The 15280-nt window shown below is 36.2% G+C and overlaps 1 protein-coding gene across 1 annotated transcript in view; it reads left to right on the top strand.

Annotated features, from left to right (window-relative positions):
- The window catches only part of Col19a1 (collagen type XIX alpha 1 chain), a 311078-nt gene that overhangs the window by 158650 nt on the left and 137148 nt on the right, over positions 1 to 15280 (top strand). Inside the window, exon 15 of the mRNA XM_057751349.1 lies at positions 12062 to 12115. Within this exon, the coding sequence (XP_057607332.1) occupies positions 12062 to 12115 (54 nt within the window). The remainder of the gene's footprint in view (positions 1 to 12061; positions 12116 to 15280) is intronic.

Raw genomic sequence — 15280 nt, 5'->3', positions numbered from 1 at the left:
ATCATGTATTCTATTTGAAAAAAGTGATAGCATTTTAAAATTTATGCAGATACTGTTTAATCTTATGTTTCAAGCTGTTGAAGCGTATTAAAAGCAATAATCATAACACTTACAGTATGCTTATCCATGTAACATTTTAGTCAAGATGGTATTAGGTGTTGTGTACTTCAGCCTTCCTGACAAAGGGGTGTAGATAACACTTAAAAAGGAAACACTTTAATTTAATTCAGCTCCTTTCTTTGATTGGGAAGTTATGAACATATCTTGCCTCTTTTCACAAGTGGAAATGTGTTCAAATGCAATTAATCTATCCTATTAACTTTTCTAAACATCTGCTATATTTGCCAAACATTTCAAAGTGCTGTTCTGAACCACTTAATGCTAAGTAATTTCTCAGCTAAATATTTATACCAGCTTCCATAATGATAATCCCAAGTGTGTCTTAAATAATCAGCCCATTGTCCAGAGAGAACTATGTGAAATGTAACACATTGTAACAGCTACTCACTGGAATGTGATATCTGGCTAGGACCGCATTCTACATATTTTTGATTTTAGCCAAAAGATGGATCAGTCTTATGAACTCCATTCTTTGTCAACATTTTTAACATCCAGAACTCCATTGACAAACAGTGGGTGAATATATAGATGCTTAGATTATAAAAATGCTGAATACAATCTCAGGTTTCTCTTTCACAAAAGTGAGTGTATACAGCTGTAACATTTCGGATATAATTTTATCTCAGGTACTCTTCTAGTGGACTAAATAAATGGCAGGAGTAGATTTACGGGATAGGCACTCAGTACCTAATTAAATGAATGAAAACATTCAAAAAGCATATAAATGCACCATGGTGTCTAAACAGTTAATAATACAAAACTCTAGAAAATATACACAATAGGGTGAGGAAGTGACCAAAGATTTTACTAAGTTTAATAACTGAGATGAAATTCAGTCAATGTGTGATTCATTAGTTAATGAACCACAAGTCAGACTGAAGTATCAACAAAATGATAATTCCAGAATGAGGAAGATAAATGAGAGTTAAATTCCTCAATCTAATAAGAAAATGTGACTGTAAATCCATATGCTCTGAACACTGATATAACCAGGCTGCCTAAAACAAATGCTACTGGACACAAAAGAGCAGACGGTTCCATATACAATAATATTGAGTGATCCAATACCTGACTTTGATCAATATTTATCCAAACAAATGTCAGCAATGGATCTTTAGAGTAAAACTAAATTTCAGATCAAATGAACTTCACAGACATTAATGGAATGTTCTGCCCAGCAGCTGCAGCTTACACATTCATCTACATAGCCCAAGGAGCTTTCTCCAAAGGGGAGCACTATTTAGATCATAAAGAAAGTCTTAAATATAAAAGCATGGCAAAATATTTCTTTATCAGACTATAATGGAATAAAATTAGAAATCAATACACAGAAAAAATTTAGGAACTGAACAAACACATAGAGGACAATCAGGTATTTTCAAAGATTTTACATGATTAGTGAGACATTTGGAGCATTTTTTAATTTCTACAATAAACGAAAAAGGCAGGGGGAAAGTTGATTTGCAGAATATTTGGTAAGTAACAAAGACAGTTCTAAAACCATATAGCTGTGAATGCGTCCATTAAAACTTTCACATAAATCAGTTTAAAATGGTATCCTGAGCCGGGCGGTGGTGGCGCACGCCTTTAATCCCAGCACTCGGGAGGCAGAGGCAGGCAGATCTCTGTGAGTTCGAGACCAGCCTGGTCTACAAGAGCTAGTTCCAGGACAGGCTCCAAAACCACAGAGAAACCCTCTGTCGAAAAATAAATAAATAAATAAATAAATAAATAAATAAATAAATAAAAATAAAATGGTACCCTGTATGGTTTCAGAAAAGAACGAACAAGCTAAACCCATCATTTGTGACAAGGACTGAATGAATATCCGGTTGCCATAGAATGAAAGCCCCATAATACCACAAAGGAGCGAGGCTTTCAGAGCTATCTCTTTGAAAAGGCAAGCTAAATCACCAAATCTTCAACTAAATAGATTAGCCAAAAAAGCAAAGGACTCATATTTAAATTGAGACCAAAACAAAGTCATTGGGGATAAAATGATGGGTCAGTGTTTTGAAGAGTTTACTGCTCTCTTAGAGAACTTGAGTTTGTTTCCCAAGTTGGGTGGTTCATAACCACCTTTAACTCCAACTCCAGAATGATCCCTCTGGTCTTCATGGCACCTGCACTCACATGCACATATCCACATGAAGAAATGTGCATATACACATAATAAAGAATAAAATAAATGTTTTTTCAAAGGTATTAAAAAACGGACACCAATGAAGTAAAATGGGAAAACCCGAAGAAATGGATACATTCATACACTGACTGGTCTACCAGAATTTGTTGAGAGAATATAAACAAATAACAAGAAATGTGATTGACGTATTGCTAGGAAGTTCCTAAATAAATAAAAAAAAACAAGATTGCATAGGACATAATTCTAATAGGTCTTTAAAGAAGAACTACTAAAAAAAAACTAATTATCTCAAATTATTTGATAAAAGTGAAAGGGAAGAAACACCACCAAGCTTATTTTATGAAGTCAGTATAATCCTAAATCAGTTCTAAGATTAGGATACAAAAATAAAGACCTATAGTTCAATTTTCTTCATGAACATGGATGCAAAGATTTGTTCATATCATGTAAATAAATGTAACATAATACAGATAGATGAAGGGACTTTCAAACAGTCTTTTAAAAAGCACAACATTCCAAATAATGATTAAAGTCCCGGATTAAGCAGAAAGGGTGGGAGGATCATACTCCTAAAAAATGCAGGATGCACGTGATATACCAACAACCAATGTTGTAAGTGTTCTAGTGAATGAAGAGAAAAAAAACCCTGGAAACATTTCCTCTAAAATCAGAAATGAGTCATGAGTGTTTATTCTACACTATTATTAGATATAGTATAATCCTATATATTTGAATCCTGAGTTTGCCCTATTGGCAGGAAAAATAATAAAAATATGGAACTATGAAAATAAGTCAAATTGCTCCTATTTACAGACATTGTGATCATATTTTTAAATATTCTAAAGAACTCATTAGAAAAGTCTGAAACTACATAAATACTTCTAGCAAACAGAATGCAAATGTAACATGAAAAAAAATCAATGTTGTTCTATGCACCATAATAAGTGAGTTCAGAAAGAAAGGAACTTTCGCAGCCAGGTAGTGGTAGCACACACCTTTAATCCCAGCACTCGCGAGACAGAAACTGTGAGTTCAAGGCCAGCCTGGTCTGCAAGATCTAGTTCCAAGACAGAGAAACCCTGAAGAGAGAGAAACAGAGACAGAGAGAGAAGAAATGAACTTTAACCATCATTCAGGCTAGTTCACACTAGCCTGGAAATTTAGTAACTATGAGTAATCCTAAGTGAAGAGAAGACAGGCCTCTACAGTGCTAACTATAAAACCCTGGAAACAGAAACTGAAGAAGACATTAGAAGATGTAAAGATTTTCCAAAGCTCATAAACCAGCAGAAATAATACTGTGAACATGGCTATATTACTGAAAACTATCTATCTACAGATTCACGACAACATAAAAATTCCAATGATATTATTCACAAAAAAGAAAAGTTAGTTATAAGATTAATAGAGAAATATAAAGAGCCAAAATCATCCTGAGCAAAAAAAGAGCAATTCTGGAGGTATCACAATACCTGATCTCCAATTATTAACTTACTACAGAATCACAGTAACAATGGCAACACGGTACTGACTGGTACAGAAACAGGTATGTAAATCAATTGATTATAACAGATGACACAGAAATAAGCCCACATAGCAATAGCCATATGCCTTCTAACCAAAGTGACAAAGGCGTGTACTAGATAAAAGTCCGTATCTTCTCTAAATGGTGCTGAGGAAACTGGATGTGCATGTGTGGAGGTCGGAACCAGGTCTCTGCTTCTCACCTCATACAAAATCAACTCAAATGGATCACAGACTTGAACCTTGGAAACACCTGGAGAGAACCATAAGAGAAACATGCCCAGATGTAGGCACAGACAAGAACTTTCTGAATAGGGACTCCTACGTAACAAATGAAATTGTGTCAAACTAAAAAGCATCAGCCTGGCAAAGAAAAAATACCAAAAGAAGAATCAAGCACAGAAATCTTGTCATCCAGTCATCTGACAGAGGGTTAATAAAAAGTATAAGACTCAAAAGTCAATACTAAAAAAGGAGATATTTCAGTAAATAATTTACCAAATAAACTGGACACATTTCGAAAAGAATAAGAAATGATTAATAAATATATAAAAAAATCTTTAGTCACAAGAGAAATGAAAACCAAAACTACATTGAAATTGCATCTCACCCCAGTTACAATTTAATCCAAGCACTCAGGAGGTAGAGGCAAGTGGAGTTCTGTGAGCGGGAGATCAACCTGGTCTATGTAGCAAATTTCAGGACAGCCAGAGCAACATAAAAAAAAAAAAAATAAAAACCTGTCTCAAAAACAAAACAAAGAAAACAAAATAAAAACTGATGAAGATAAGGAGGACTGGCAAATCCTTATTATACAGTTGACTGCAATGTAAAATGGGTAGGGCCACTATGGCAATCATAAAAGAGAAAATAAAATTCCCATATGATAACCACACAGAGGTACATATCCAAAGGCCTCTTTGTCAGTATGCCACACAGAAACATGCATACCCATGTTTATTGAAGTATATTTAGAGCAGATGAGTAACAAAATCAGTCCAATGTTAAAGAGCAGGTGCATTGATAAATAAAAAGTGGTACCTAATGGAGTTTTATTAAGTCACACAGAAGAGAGAAATTAAATGGATGGCACATCATTATCATCGTGTTAACTGAAACAAGCCAGTTTCTAAAAGACGATTATCCTTGGGTTCGTGAGAAGATGTAGCCGGTAAAGGCCTTTGACACACAAGCCTGAGAGTTCACATGAATCTGGAAGGAAAAAAATGTTCCCCAAAGTTGTGCTCTGACCTCCACACGTATGCCAGGCCACACAATTCCTTCACATGCAGTGATAATTATTATCATCTGTAATTTTATTTTATATGTGTGTGCAATATATCATTATCAAGTCAATTCCCCATTTCCTTCTACCCACTTTCCACCCTATTTACTCCATCTCTCAGTTCATATGCTCCTTTTTAAAAATTCACTTAATGCTGCCAGTATGTTCATGAGGTAGGGTTATAGATATTCTCTCGGTGGTTGCAAAAATGGAAAAAAAAAAAAAGAAAACTGACTTCCCTCTCCCAGCAGCTCAAACTGTTCATAGCTCCTCTGTTATGGGTGGACTTGCTCACCACCTGCCTCCTGCATGCCAAGACTTCGTATGGCTTGATCTTAGGATAGTCTTGTGTATGCAGTGACAACTACTGAGTCCTGTGTGTAAGTGTCCTGTTGCCCAGCAAACCCCTTCTCACTGGAGCCGCCCACCTTCTCTGTCTCTTAAAGGAAAAGTGGTACCCAATGGAGTTTAATTAAGTCACACGGAATACAGAAATTAAATTGATGGCTCTTAAAATCTTTCGGCTCCTTTGGTGTGATAACCCTTGAGCCTCAGGAGGAAAGGGCGTGATCCTGAGGACCCATTTTAGTGCTAGGAATCCCACATTTTTTATTTTCTGCATTGACCCATTTTGAGTCTCTATGCTAATCACCATAGTTACAAGAAGAAGTTTCTCTGATGAGAGTTGAGAAATAACCTAATCTATATGCATAATGAGACGTCTTTAGAAGTCGATTTAATACTATGACTCATGTTCAGAGTTCCTTTTATGGGGCAGGGCTTAAATTCAGGTAAAATTAGAAGAGGTTGGGTATCCCCAAAACATTCATGCTACTACAAAGCCTCTCTTGCTGTTTTGATCATTATTGTAGCTCACGGAGTGTATTTCTGGGTATGACTGGTTAGTTCTCTCCAAGTAGGGTACATGACACTTCCAGCAATGAAAAAGCCAGCCAGTAGGCATGAAGCTTTCAGGTCATTATTTGATTCCTCCATATTATAAGGTTTAATCATATGGGGTCTTCAGCAATAGGGTTTTATCATCAAGTTCTGGAGAATACCCTAAATTAAAGTATCGCATGATGTCTCTCACTTATAGAGCACAGGAGTGAAAAAAAGACTTGAAAATAAAAGGATAATATGTATGAATATGGAATGCTGAAATGAAAGGGGGAAAATTACTTCTCTAATGCAATATTGAAATCAAGTTATTAAAACAATAATAATTGTATGTATAGAGAGTTGTGTTCCCAATAGTATCACCCAACATTGCTCTGTGACAATGTTTTCTTCTTCATGATTTGACCTACTTTGCATTGCATGGAGTAGATGGTGCAAAGAGGTAGAAACAGAATATATAATAACTTCTATCCTTCAGAACTCAGAATCAAAGGAAAGGTTAAATACAGTAAATACAGGATATCATTTACAAAGCCAAGTAAGACAGAACAACAGCGTGGTTCTGAAATGAGAGCTGAGTTCTCACATTTAATTCAGGCAGCCAACCACTCAAGTAGATCTCTGATTTTCATAGTTAGTGATGAATAAATTCATTGCCTGACCTTACTAAGTGGAAAGAATATAGGCTTGAAAAACTGTAAATAATAAAACATCCCCAAATCACAATTTCTCTCATGTTGGAAAAATGTTATGTGTGTTTAATTGATGGATCTGTTTTGCTACTGTCAATATTAAAACTCGTTTTCTTTGTAAATGTCAGCTAATGTTCCATACTGCAGTATAAAAAGTACTGGAGCTGGATCAAAGGCAGGGCATTACACACAGCAGCCTGCGTCCTGAGTTTGATAACACTATCCAGCACACCAGGAGCAAAATTTCTGAGCATTGGGGCAGCTTGGCGAAGATTAAATATAAGATGCCATGGATAATTTTAATTGGACGTTATTTGTTCAAGATTAAACAGAATTTAGTGAGCTTTCATCAATGTGCTACTTGGCTCCTTCACTTAGCCTGAGTGAAGGAGGAGCAGAGCTTGTGGCTGTGAGGCACACTTGGCATTTATGTGTGTATCATTTTCTTCCCGGGTAGACCTCTGCACAAAAGATTCTCATATTTCCTAATATGTTGAACTCACTCAAAATAAAATGTACTATTTTGCATTATACAGACTTCACAATATAATTTTCCATACTTGTAAAGGGAATACAGTTCTAATATTTCCAAGATTTAAGCATATTCCTTTGATGATAGCTAATGTGTATGAATTTTAGAAACTCATGTTTAAAAACATTGAAGGAGTTGTCAGCATTTGGATGAATATCAAAAATGCTGTGTATTAGTTTGATTATTCTTGAAATACAGTAGCTTTCCTGAGGGCAAAAGAGAAGAGTTTCATCTAGAGCCAAGAATGTGTCAGTCTCATACAAAATAACGCGCGTCTGTAATTATGCTGTAATTAATATTGGTATATTTTAATTTCAACATTCGGTTTACTCATAAATATTAGGAATTTGTTGTTACCTTGGAATTAGCCTAACGAGCCAACTTTCCATGCTTATATATCATTTTGCCAGTGGTTTTTAAATTACGAACGAAATTGATCAATTTCTCAGTCCCCAAGTTTTACTCCTAAGATAGTAAAATGGAAGTTCATCATACTTTCATACCATTATTTTTTCCAAATCATATAAAATAACAAAAGTGATAAATGTATAGCTTTTACTTATCAACCATGGTGAAGAAGTCAAGAATTTGACAATTGGCAAAAAGCAGAAATTTTGTACTAATGTTCAAATATCTGTTTCAATAATTCATACAGAATTTTGTTATTTTTATTTATTTTTTCTTTTTAAAATCGTTTTTTATTGAGCTATGTATTTTTCTCCACTCCTCTCCTGTCCTCTCGCCTTCTCTTTTACCCTCTCCCATAATCCCTATGCTCCCAATTTACTCAGAAGATGTTGTCTTTTGTTACTTCCCATGTAGATTAGATCCACTTATGTTTTTCTTAGGGTCCTCATTGATGTCTAGGTTCTCTGAAATTGTGACTTGTAGACTGGTTTTCTTTGCTTTATGTCTAAAAGCCTCTTATGAGTACATATGATATTTGTATTTCTGGGTCTGGGTTATCTCACTCAATATAATGTTTTCTGGATCTATCCATTAGCCCACAAATTTCAAGATGTCATTATACTTTTTCCACTGTGTAGTACTCCATTGTGTAAATGTACCATTGTGTAAAAGTGTGGGAAGTCCATCTGTATATTGGTTAATAAAGAAGCTGCTTTATTAGGTGGGAAAACTAAACTGAATGCTGGGAGAAAGTAGGCAGAGTCAGTGAGACACCATGCAGCCGCCGCCAAAAGAAACAGATGCCTGGGAACTTTACTGGTAAACCATGAGCCTCATGGTAAAATATAATTAATTTTTGAATAAGAGCTAGCAAGAAAGACGCATAAGCTATTGGCCAAACACTATTGCAAATAGTACAGATTTCTGTGTGATTATTTCAGTTCTGAGCAGCCAGGAATGAATAAACAGCCTCCCCCAATAGTTCCCTTTACCCCACATCCTCTCCAGGAAGTTGTCATCGGCGTTTTTGATCTAGGTCATTCTTACAGGTGTAATATGGAATCTCAGAGTTGTTTTGATTTGCATTTCTCTGATGGCTAATAATATTGACCATTTCCTTAAGCATCTTTCAGCCATTTTAGATTCATCTGTTGAGAGTTCCATTTTTAGGTCTGTACTCCATTTAGTTATTGGATTATTTGTTCTTTCTATGACAAATTTCTTGAGTTCTTTGTATATTATGGAGATCACTTCTCTGTCTGATGTGGGGTTGGTGAAGATCTTTTCCCATTCTGTAGGCTCCTGTTTTGTCAAGTTGACCATGTCCTTTGCTTTACAGAAGCTTCTCAGTTTCAAGAGGTCCCACTTAATAATTGTTGCTTTCAGTGACCTTGTTACTGGAGTTATATTTAGGAAATGGTCTCTTGTGTCAATAAGTTTAAATGTACTTTCCACTTTCTCTCCTATGTGGTTCAGTGTGGCTGGCTTTATGTTGAGGTCTTTGATCCATTTGGACTTGACTTTTGTGCATGGAAATAGATATAGAACTATTTCCATTCTTCTACATGTTGATATCCAGTTATGCCAGCACCATTTGTTAAATATGCTTTCCTTTTTTCCATTTGATGTTTTTTGCTTCTTTGTCAAAAATCAGGTGTTTGAAGGTATGTGGATTAATATAAGGGTCTTCTATTCAGTTCCATTGGTCCTCCTGTCTGTTTTTATGCCAATATCAGGCTGTTTTCAGTACTATAGCTCTGTAGTAGAGTTTGAAGTCAGGGATTGTGATGCCTCTAGAAGTTTCTTTATTATACAAGATTGTTTTGACTATCCTGGGTTTTTTTTTTCTTTTCCATATGAAGTTGAGTATTGCTTTTTCAAGGTCTGTGAAGAATTTTGCTGGGATTTTGATGGGCATTGTGTTGAATCTGTAGATTGCTTTTGGTAAGATTTCCATTTTACTATGTTAATTCTACCAATTTACCATGTTAATTCATCCAAGAGCATGGGAGATCTTAAGCCTGCATATATTTTTAATACACTGTAAAACATTTAGAGGTTTTCTTTGTCTTTGAATCTCTCTTTACTGTATCTCTCTCGCTTTTTTTTTTTTAATTTGCTAAGCAATATGGATAGGATTAAAGTCATGGCTTTGACAGCTGGATGCATTCCTTAGCTTTCTGAAATTCTAGACTCATGTCGGAGGTACCAGTTGGAGCCATGTTTATTGCCACAACTCAAGGTCCCTGCCAGCAAGCAAGCTGCAACAGTGTGCTCACAAACCACACTTAGCCAGATCTCCTGCCTGAAAGGGTCAGAGTTTGCCCTGGCAGGATGGCCCAGAAAGCCAACATTTTAAAACAGTATAGTCTTTTTCCTTCTATAGCTGAAAACGCAAAGCACACAGTCAGCTTTTTTTTTATTAATTAATTTATTTAATTATTAAAGATTTCTGCCTCTTCCCCGCCACCACCTCCCATTCCCTCCCACTCCCCCAATCAAGTCTTCCTCCCTCCTCAGCCCAAAGAGCAAGCAGGTTTCTCTGCCCTGTGGGAGGTCCAAGGCCAGGCCACCTCCCTCCAGGTCTATTAAGGTGAGCATCCAAACTACCTGGGCTCCCACAAAGCCATTAAGTGCAATAGGATCAAGAACCCATTGCCATTGTTCTTCAGTTCTCAGTAGTCCTCATTGTCCATTATGTTCAGCGAGACCAGTTTTGTCCCATGCTTTGTCAGACCCCGGCCAGCTGGCCTTGGTGAGTTCCCGATAGAACATCCCCTTTGCCTCAGTGTGTGGGTGCACCCCTCGCCGTCCTGAGTTCCTTGCTCGTGCTCACTCTCCTTCTGCTCCTCCTTTAGATCGTGAGACTTCAGTCCAGTGCTCCAATGTTGGTCTCTGTCTCTGTCTTCTTTCATCGCCTGATGAAGGTTAATATTCAGGAGGATGCTTATATGTTTTCCTTTGGGTTCACCTTCTTATTTAGCTTCTCTAGAATCACGAATTATAGTCTCAATGTCCTTTATTTATGGCTAGAAACCAAATATGAGTGAGTACATCCCATGTTCCTCTTTTTGGGTCTGGCTTACCTCACTCAGGATAGTGTTTTCTATTTCCATCCATTTATCAACACCATTTAAGTGTTTCATGGCAGACCTCTTAAAGAGCTTCAGGGTTTTGCGGCTAAAGCTGAGTCAGAAAGCCTCTCTTAAATGAGAGCGCTTGCCTCTAGCAAGCAGAGCAGATCCAAGAAATTGCTGCTACCAAGAAGTCATGATTTATTCTATTCTTTTCTCTCTAGAATTACTTCTCAAACTCTCTCAGGTTTTATGTGGATGCAGGTGTCCACGTGGGCATTCTGTTGACTGAGGTCTCTGTCCTGCCTGGTTTCTGTCTTCCCACCAGGTCCCACAGCCATTTAGCCCCAAAGAAATCATACAGAGAGTCTGCATTAGTTATAAACTGATTGACCCATTAGCTCAGGCTTCTTATTAACTATTATGACTTACATTAGCCCATTGTTCTTATCTATGTTAGCCACATGGCTCGGTATTTTTTTTCAGCGGGGCAGGTCATATCTTCCTTCTTCCTTGTCTGAGCAGGACTGCAGAGGAATGGGCTTCCTCCTTCCCAGAATTCTCCTGTTCTCATTGACTAGCCTCTACTTCCTGTCTGGTTGACCCACCTATAGGTCACTTCCTGCCTAGTGACTGGCCAATCAGCATTTATTTAAAATATAATTGACAGAATACAGAATTGTCCCACACCAAATAATAATTGCCGAAGATGAAGAATAGCGATATAGTCTCAGTTTCAGGTTGAGCAGGGCATCTTGTAATAACAAATTCTTCTGAAATTCAAAAAGCTGACTTTCAGAATAACAGCTCCTGGGATTTCATCAACATTTTTATGGTCTGAAAATTAATGAGTTTCCTTCATCATTTGATGGCAATAAGAGAAACCATTTAATAACATGTAAGGTACCAAAAGGTACATGTTATAAATAGACATATTTGAAGCCAATCATGTGTTTTCTAAAACTATACAAAGCTACTCTTAACAAAATTGTAGTTTTATTTATAAAATTTAAATATGTAAAAGGTAATTTTTCTGCTTATCAATATTGTTAGCCTCTGTGTTTGGTAGTTTGACAATAAGGGGTTTCAGTAATAAGAAGGGTTTTTTTGTTTGTATTTTTGGGATTTTTTGATTATTTGCTTGTTTGTTCATTTGTTTACCCTTTCATCTGACTCATAACTTCCATTTACTTTTTCTGGAAACAAGGAAGAGCCACGTATCATTATTAATATATTGATATACTGATATATTAACATTGCAGGAGCTCAAATGACTTGAACTTGTTAGGTTTCACCACTGAAATGAGTATCAATTATCACTACATTCTTTCATGGCAGATGCACTGAGCTCGAGTGGTAACATGTGTTCTGTTTTCTTCACAGGCTTCCATAGGGATACAAGGCCCCCAAGGTCCACCTGGAAAAGAAGGTCAAAGGGTAAGTAAGCTAGGAACAGCTGGTAGAGTTTGCTAACTCGGAGGATAATTATTTTTGAGCACTAATAAAATAAAATAAAAATATAGCAAACAGGTGCATATGGAGTATCTACTACCAAAGACAGAATATAAGATTAGAGATTCTGACAGAAGTTTAAGGTCAGAAAAGTCTACATATTTTCAAAATTGGCAGCACAAATGTACAGATGATTATTTGTAGAAAATAAATTAGCCCTAATTTGGTCTAGAATATTTTGGCTATAGTTTTCATCCTTAAGCTAATGAGTATTTTGGTTGAAGCCCAGTCTATCACATATTCTCTAAAAACTGTGGATATTAGCTGTGCTCTTGACCCAAATTAGCTAATTGACATTAGTGACTCTTTGTAACTCTTATTTAATTACTATTTATTGGTTTTAACTGAGATAAAATAGGCAATAAATGAATATCAGTTATAGTTGGAGATAGCACAATAACTCTATCTCTGGCCAGAGCGGAATCTCTGTGTCTCCACGAAAGGGTTCTGGTAACTGGTCCACTCCACTGGGACTCGTGACACACCATCCTTGGATCATGATGTACTGTTTTCTGTTGATTCTGGAAGCTCACGTGTTTTTATATGCTTTCTCATATGCTGTTTATCAAGCCTTTGTGCTACATAAAGCAGGCATTAGCAGTGCTACAGCAGTGTGGATAAGAGTTCTGTAACATGGATTCAAATGACTTGGCCTTTGGTTCCTGAAGTAGAGGTTGCGTTTTCTCTTGTTGCCCAGGTATACCTTAAATTATTCTCATTTGTTCGTATTAATCTCATTTCTACCCTATATGAAATAAATAAACCCTTCAAATATATCACTGTACCTCAAATTATCTGAAGACCAATTTATTAAGCTTTGCTTTGGGGGGATTAATAAAGAAACGATTCTCTTGATACTTTTTTCCTTCATTGTATGTATTCCTGAGCCCACTGCAGACTGGTAGTTTGTCCCAGGAAACACTAATTGACCTCCTGCAGGTATCAAGAATGGAACTAGAAATGTATAGTCTTAATAGGGTGCAATGCAGTATGTCAGGTAAGCCCCATACCACGGACAGTAGCCACTCACTGCTTTCTAAGATGTTTCTAGTCTGGGATGATGCTTTGGGTTTGCGCTGGCATGTGCTCAGGTAAACACTGCCCTCTTTTGTTCGAATGAAAACATCTGCCCAGTCATGTTCTCTCCGCTGTATGGTTGTCTTTTTATATCACAGCGTTGGAACAAACCTTGTATTATTTCATCTTCTGGATTTCGGTCTCTAATCCTCTATTATTTGAACATTATGTTCCTGTGATTTTGTTATTTTGAAGTATAAAAATCATGATTTCCAGTCAAACAGGACCCATCTTTACATCATTGAAATCATTAATAAATTCTAAACAGAAAAAGACCTGCCAACCCAAGCAACACCAGCACAGCCTGCCATTTTATCACGCGCTTGTGACATGCTAATCAGAGCACATACAATGCATGTGAATTCCGCTTTCTTCTCACCCACGTTTCTTAATTGAGTTTGTAAGGTTATTATGAGAGACTTGTCAGGTACTAGCTGAAACAAGAAACTATTCAAATGAGAGTTTTGTTTTGTTTTGCTTTAATACATTTCCGTTGAAACGATGCCTTATTAAAGCTTTCACTTCTGAAAAAAATAAGTCAAAGGATAAATGAAGCTGATGTGTTTTTTTATAATTGCATAGGCAATTATTTGAACTATAGCTCAATCACAATTTTAAGGCAAATATACCCCCCACTTATCAATGTGTATATTCCAGAACATTTTCTATTACTTTCTTTCTGTTTTCTTTGAAGAGCAACAGCTTCAGACAGTAGATAATGAAACAGGATTTTATAGTCACTGTTGTGGATAGCTTGTCCCTGTTTCTACTGCTCTCTCAAAAATTCCATGTATTTCAAAGAAAATAAATAGTATTATCCATAGTTAAAAATAATTTCTGAATGTGCCCAATGATGTTTCCTCTGCCATATGAGCTACTTAAACAGGAAGTGAATTAATATAAGGAGTACACCCCTGTAGATTTATGCTTATATCCTTAAGTGTCACCATTTCTCCTCTTTAAGGGTGCCAGGTATCGCTCAGCCTCAAAACACATTAACTATATATGTAGGTGAGATGTAGACATGTCTGAATACACGCACACACACACACACAAATACACACACATTACACACATAAACATATTTACAAGCATGCCCACACACCTTCAGAAATTAAAACTAATAATTATTCCACTTCATTGAATGTTGAGATACTATAGAAAAATCTGTAACTATAAAAATATATTGATCAACAGTCAACAAACATGCAAATTTGGTTATAGGTGTCTGACTCTTGTTACGACTGTTAAAATGGAATAGGAAACACGTGACAGGTCCCCAGGATTTAACTTCTAGGCACAGTGTCTTTAAAGGGAAACGTTTAATAGTAGATAAATCATTAACTTCTAGATTTCCTTTGCGATTACACACATAACAGTATCTCACATTAAGACAATTATATGCCAGGCAGTGGTGGCGCACGCCTTTAATAGCAGCACTTGGCAAGCAGATCTCTGTCAGTTCGAGGCCAACCTGGTCTACGAGAGCTAGTTCCAGGACAGGCCCCAAAGCTACAGACAAACTCTGTCTCAACAAAACAAAACAAAACAAAAAATTAACAAACAAATCTGGCATAAAGACATATGTTGAAAATGTAACTATTACAGAAATAGGTATGTATTGCTAAGTTATTTTTATTAAGACACTATGTCTGTCTCTCTCTGTATAATAAAAAGATTTCTATTCGATTCAGTGACAATACTGTTTTATGGGTACTTAAATAGAACTCTGTTTAAAATGTTAATGAGTTGATTTTATTTGTCCTTTAAACTGACATTAGCTTAAAACCTATTCATTTAATAAGCCATAAAAATTAATCTTTTTATACTTGAGGAGTAACTTTAATTTCAGCAACATCCTATGGCAATGTGTATCTGAGATTTATAGGAATGTTTTCTTCACCTGATTTTCATCTTTGTTTTATACCATCAACTTTATTAACAACTTTTTATCAAATCCTGTAAGTAAAATATTTGACTCACACTTTTAGTCTTATACACTTTATTAATCAA

The sequence above is a fragment of the Chionomys nivalis genome, chromosome 19 (genome assembly GCF_950005125.1).
Source record: "Chionomys nivalis chromosome 19, mChiNiv1.1, whole genome shotgun sequence".
Taxonomy (NCBI): Eukaryota; Metazoa; Chordata; class Mammalia; order Rodentia; family Cricetidae; genus Chionomys; species Chionomys nivalis.
This window is presented reverse-complemented; position numbering and strand designations above follow the sequence as displayed.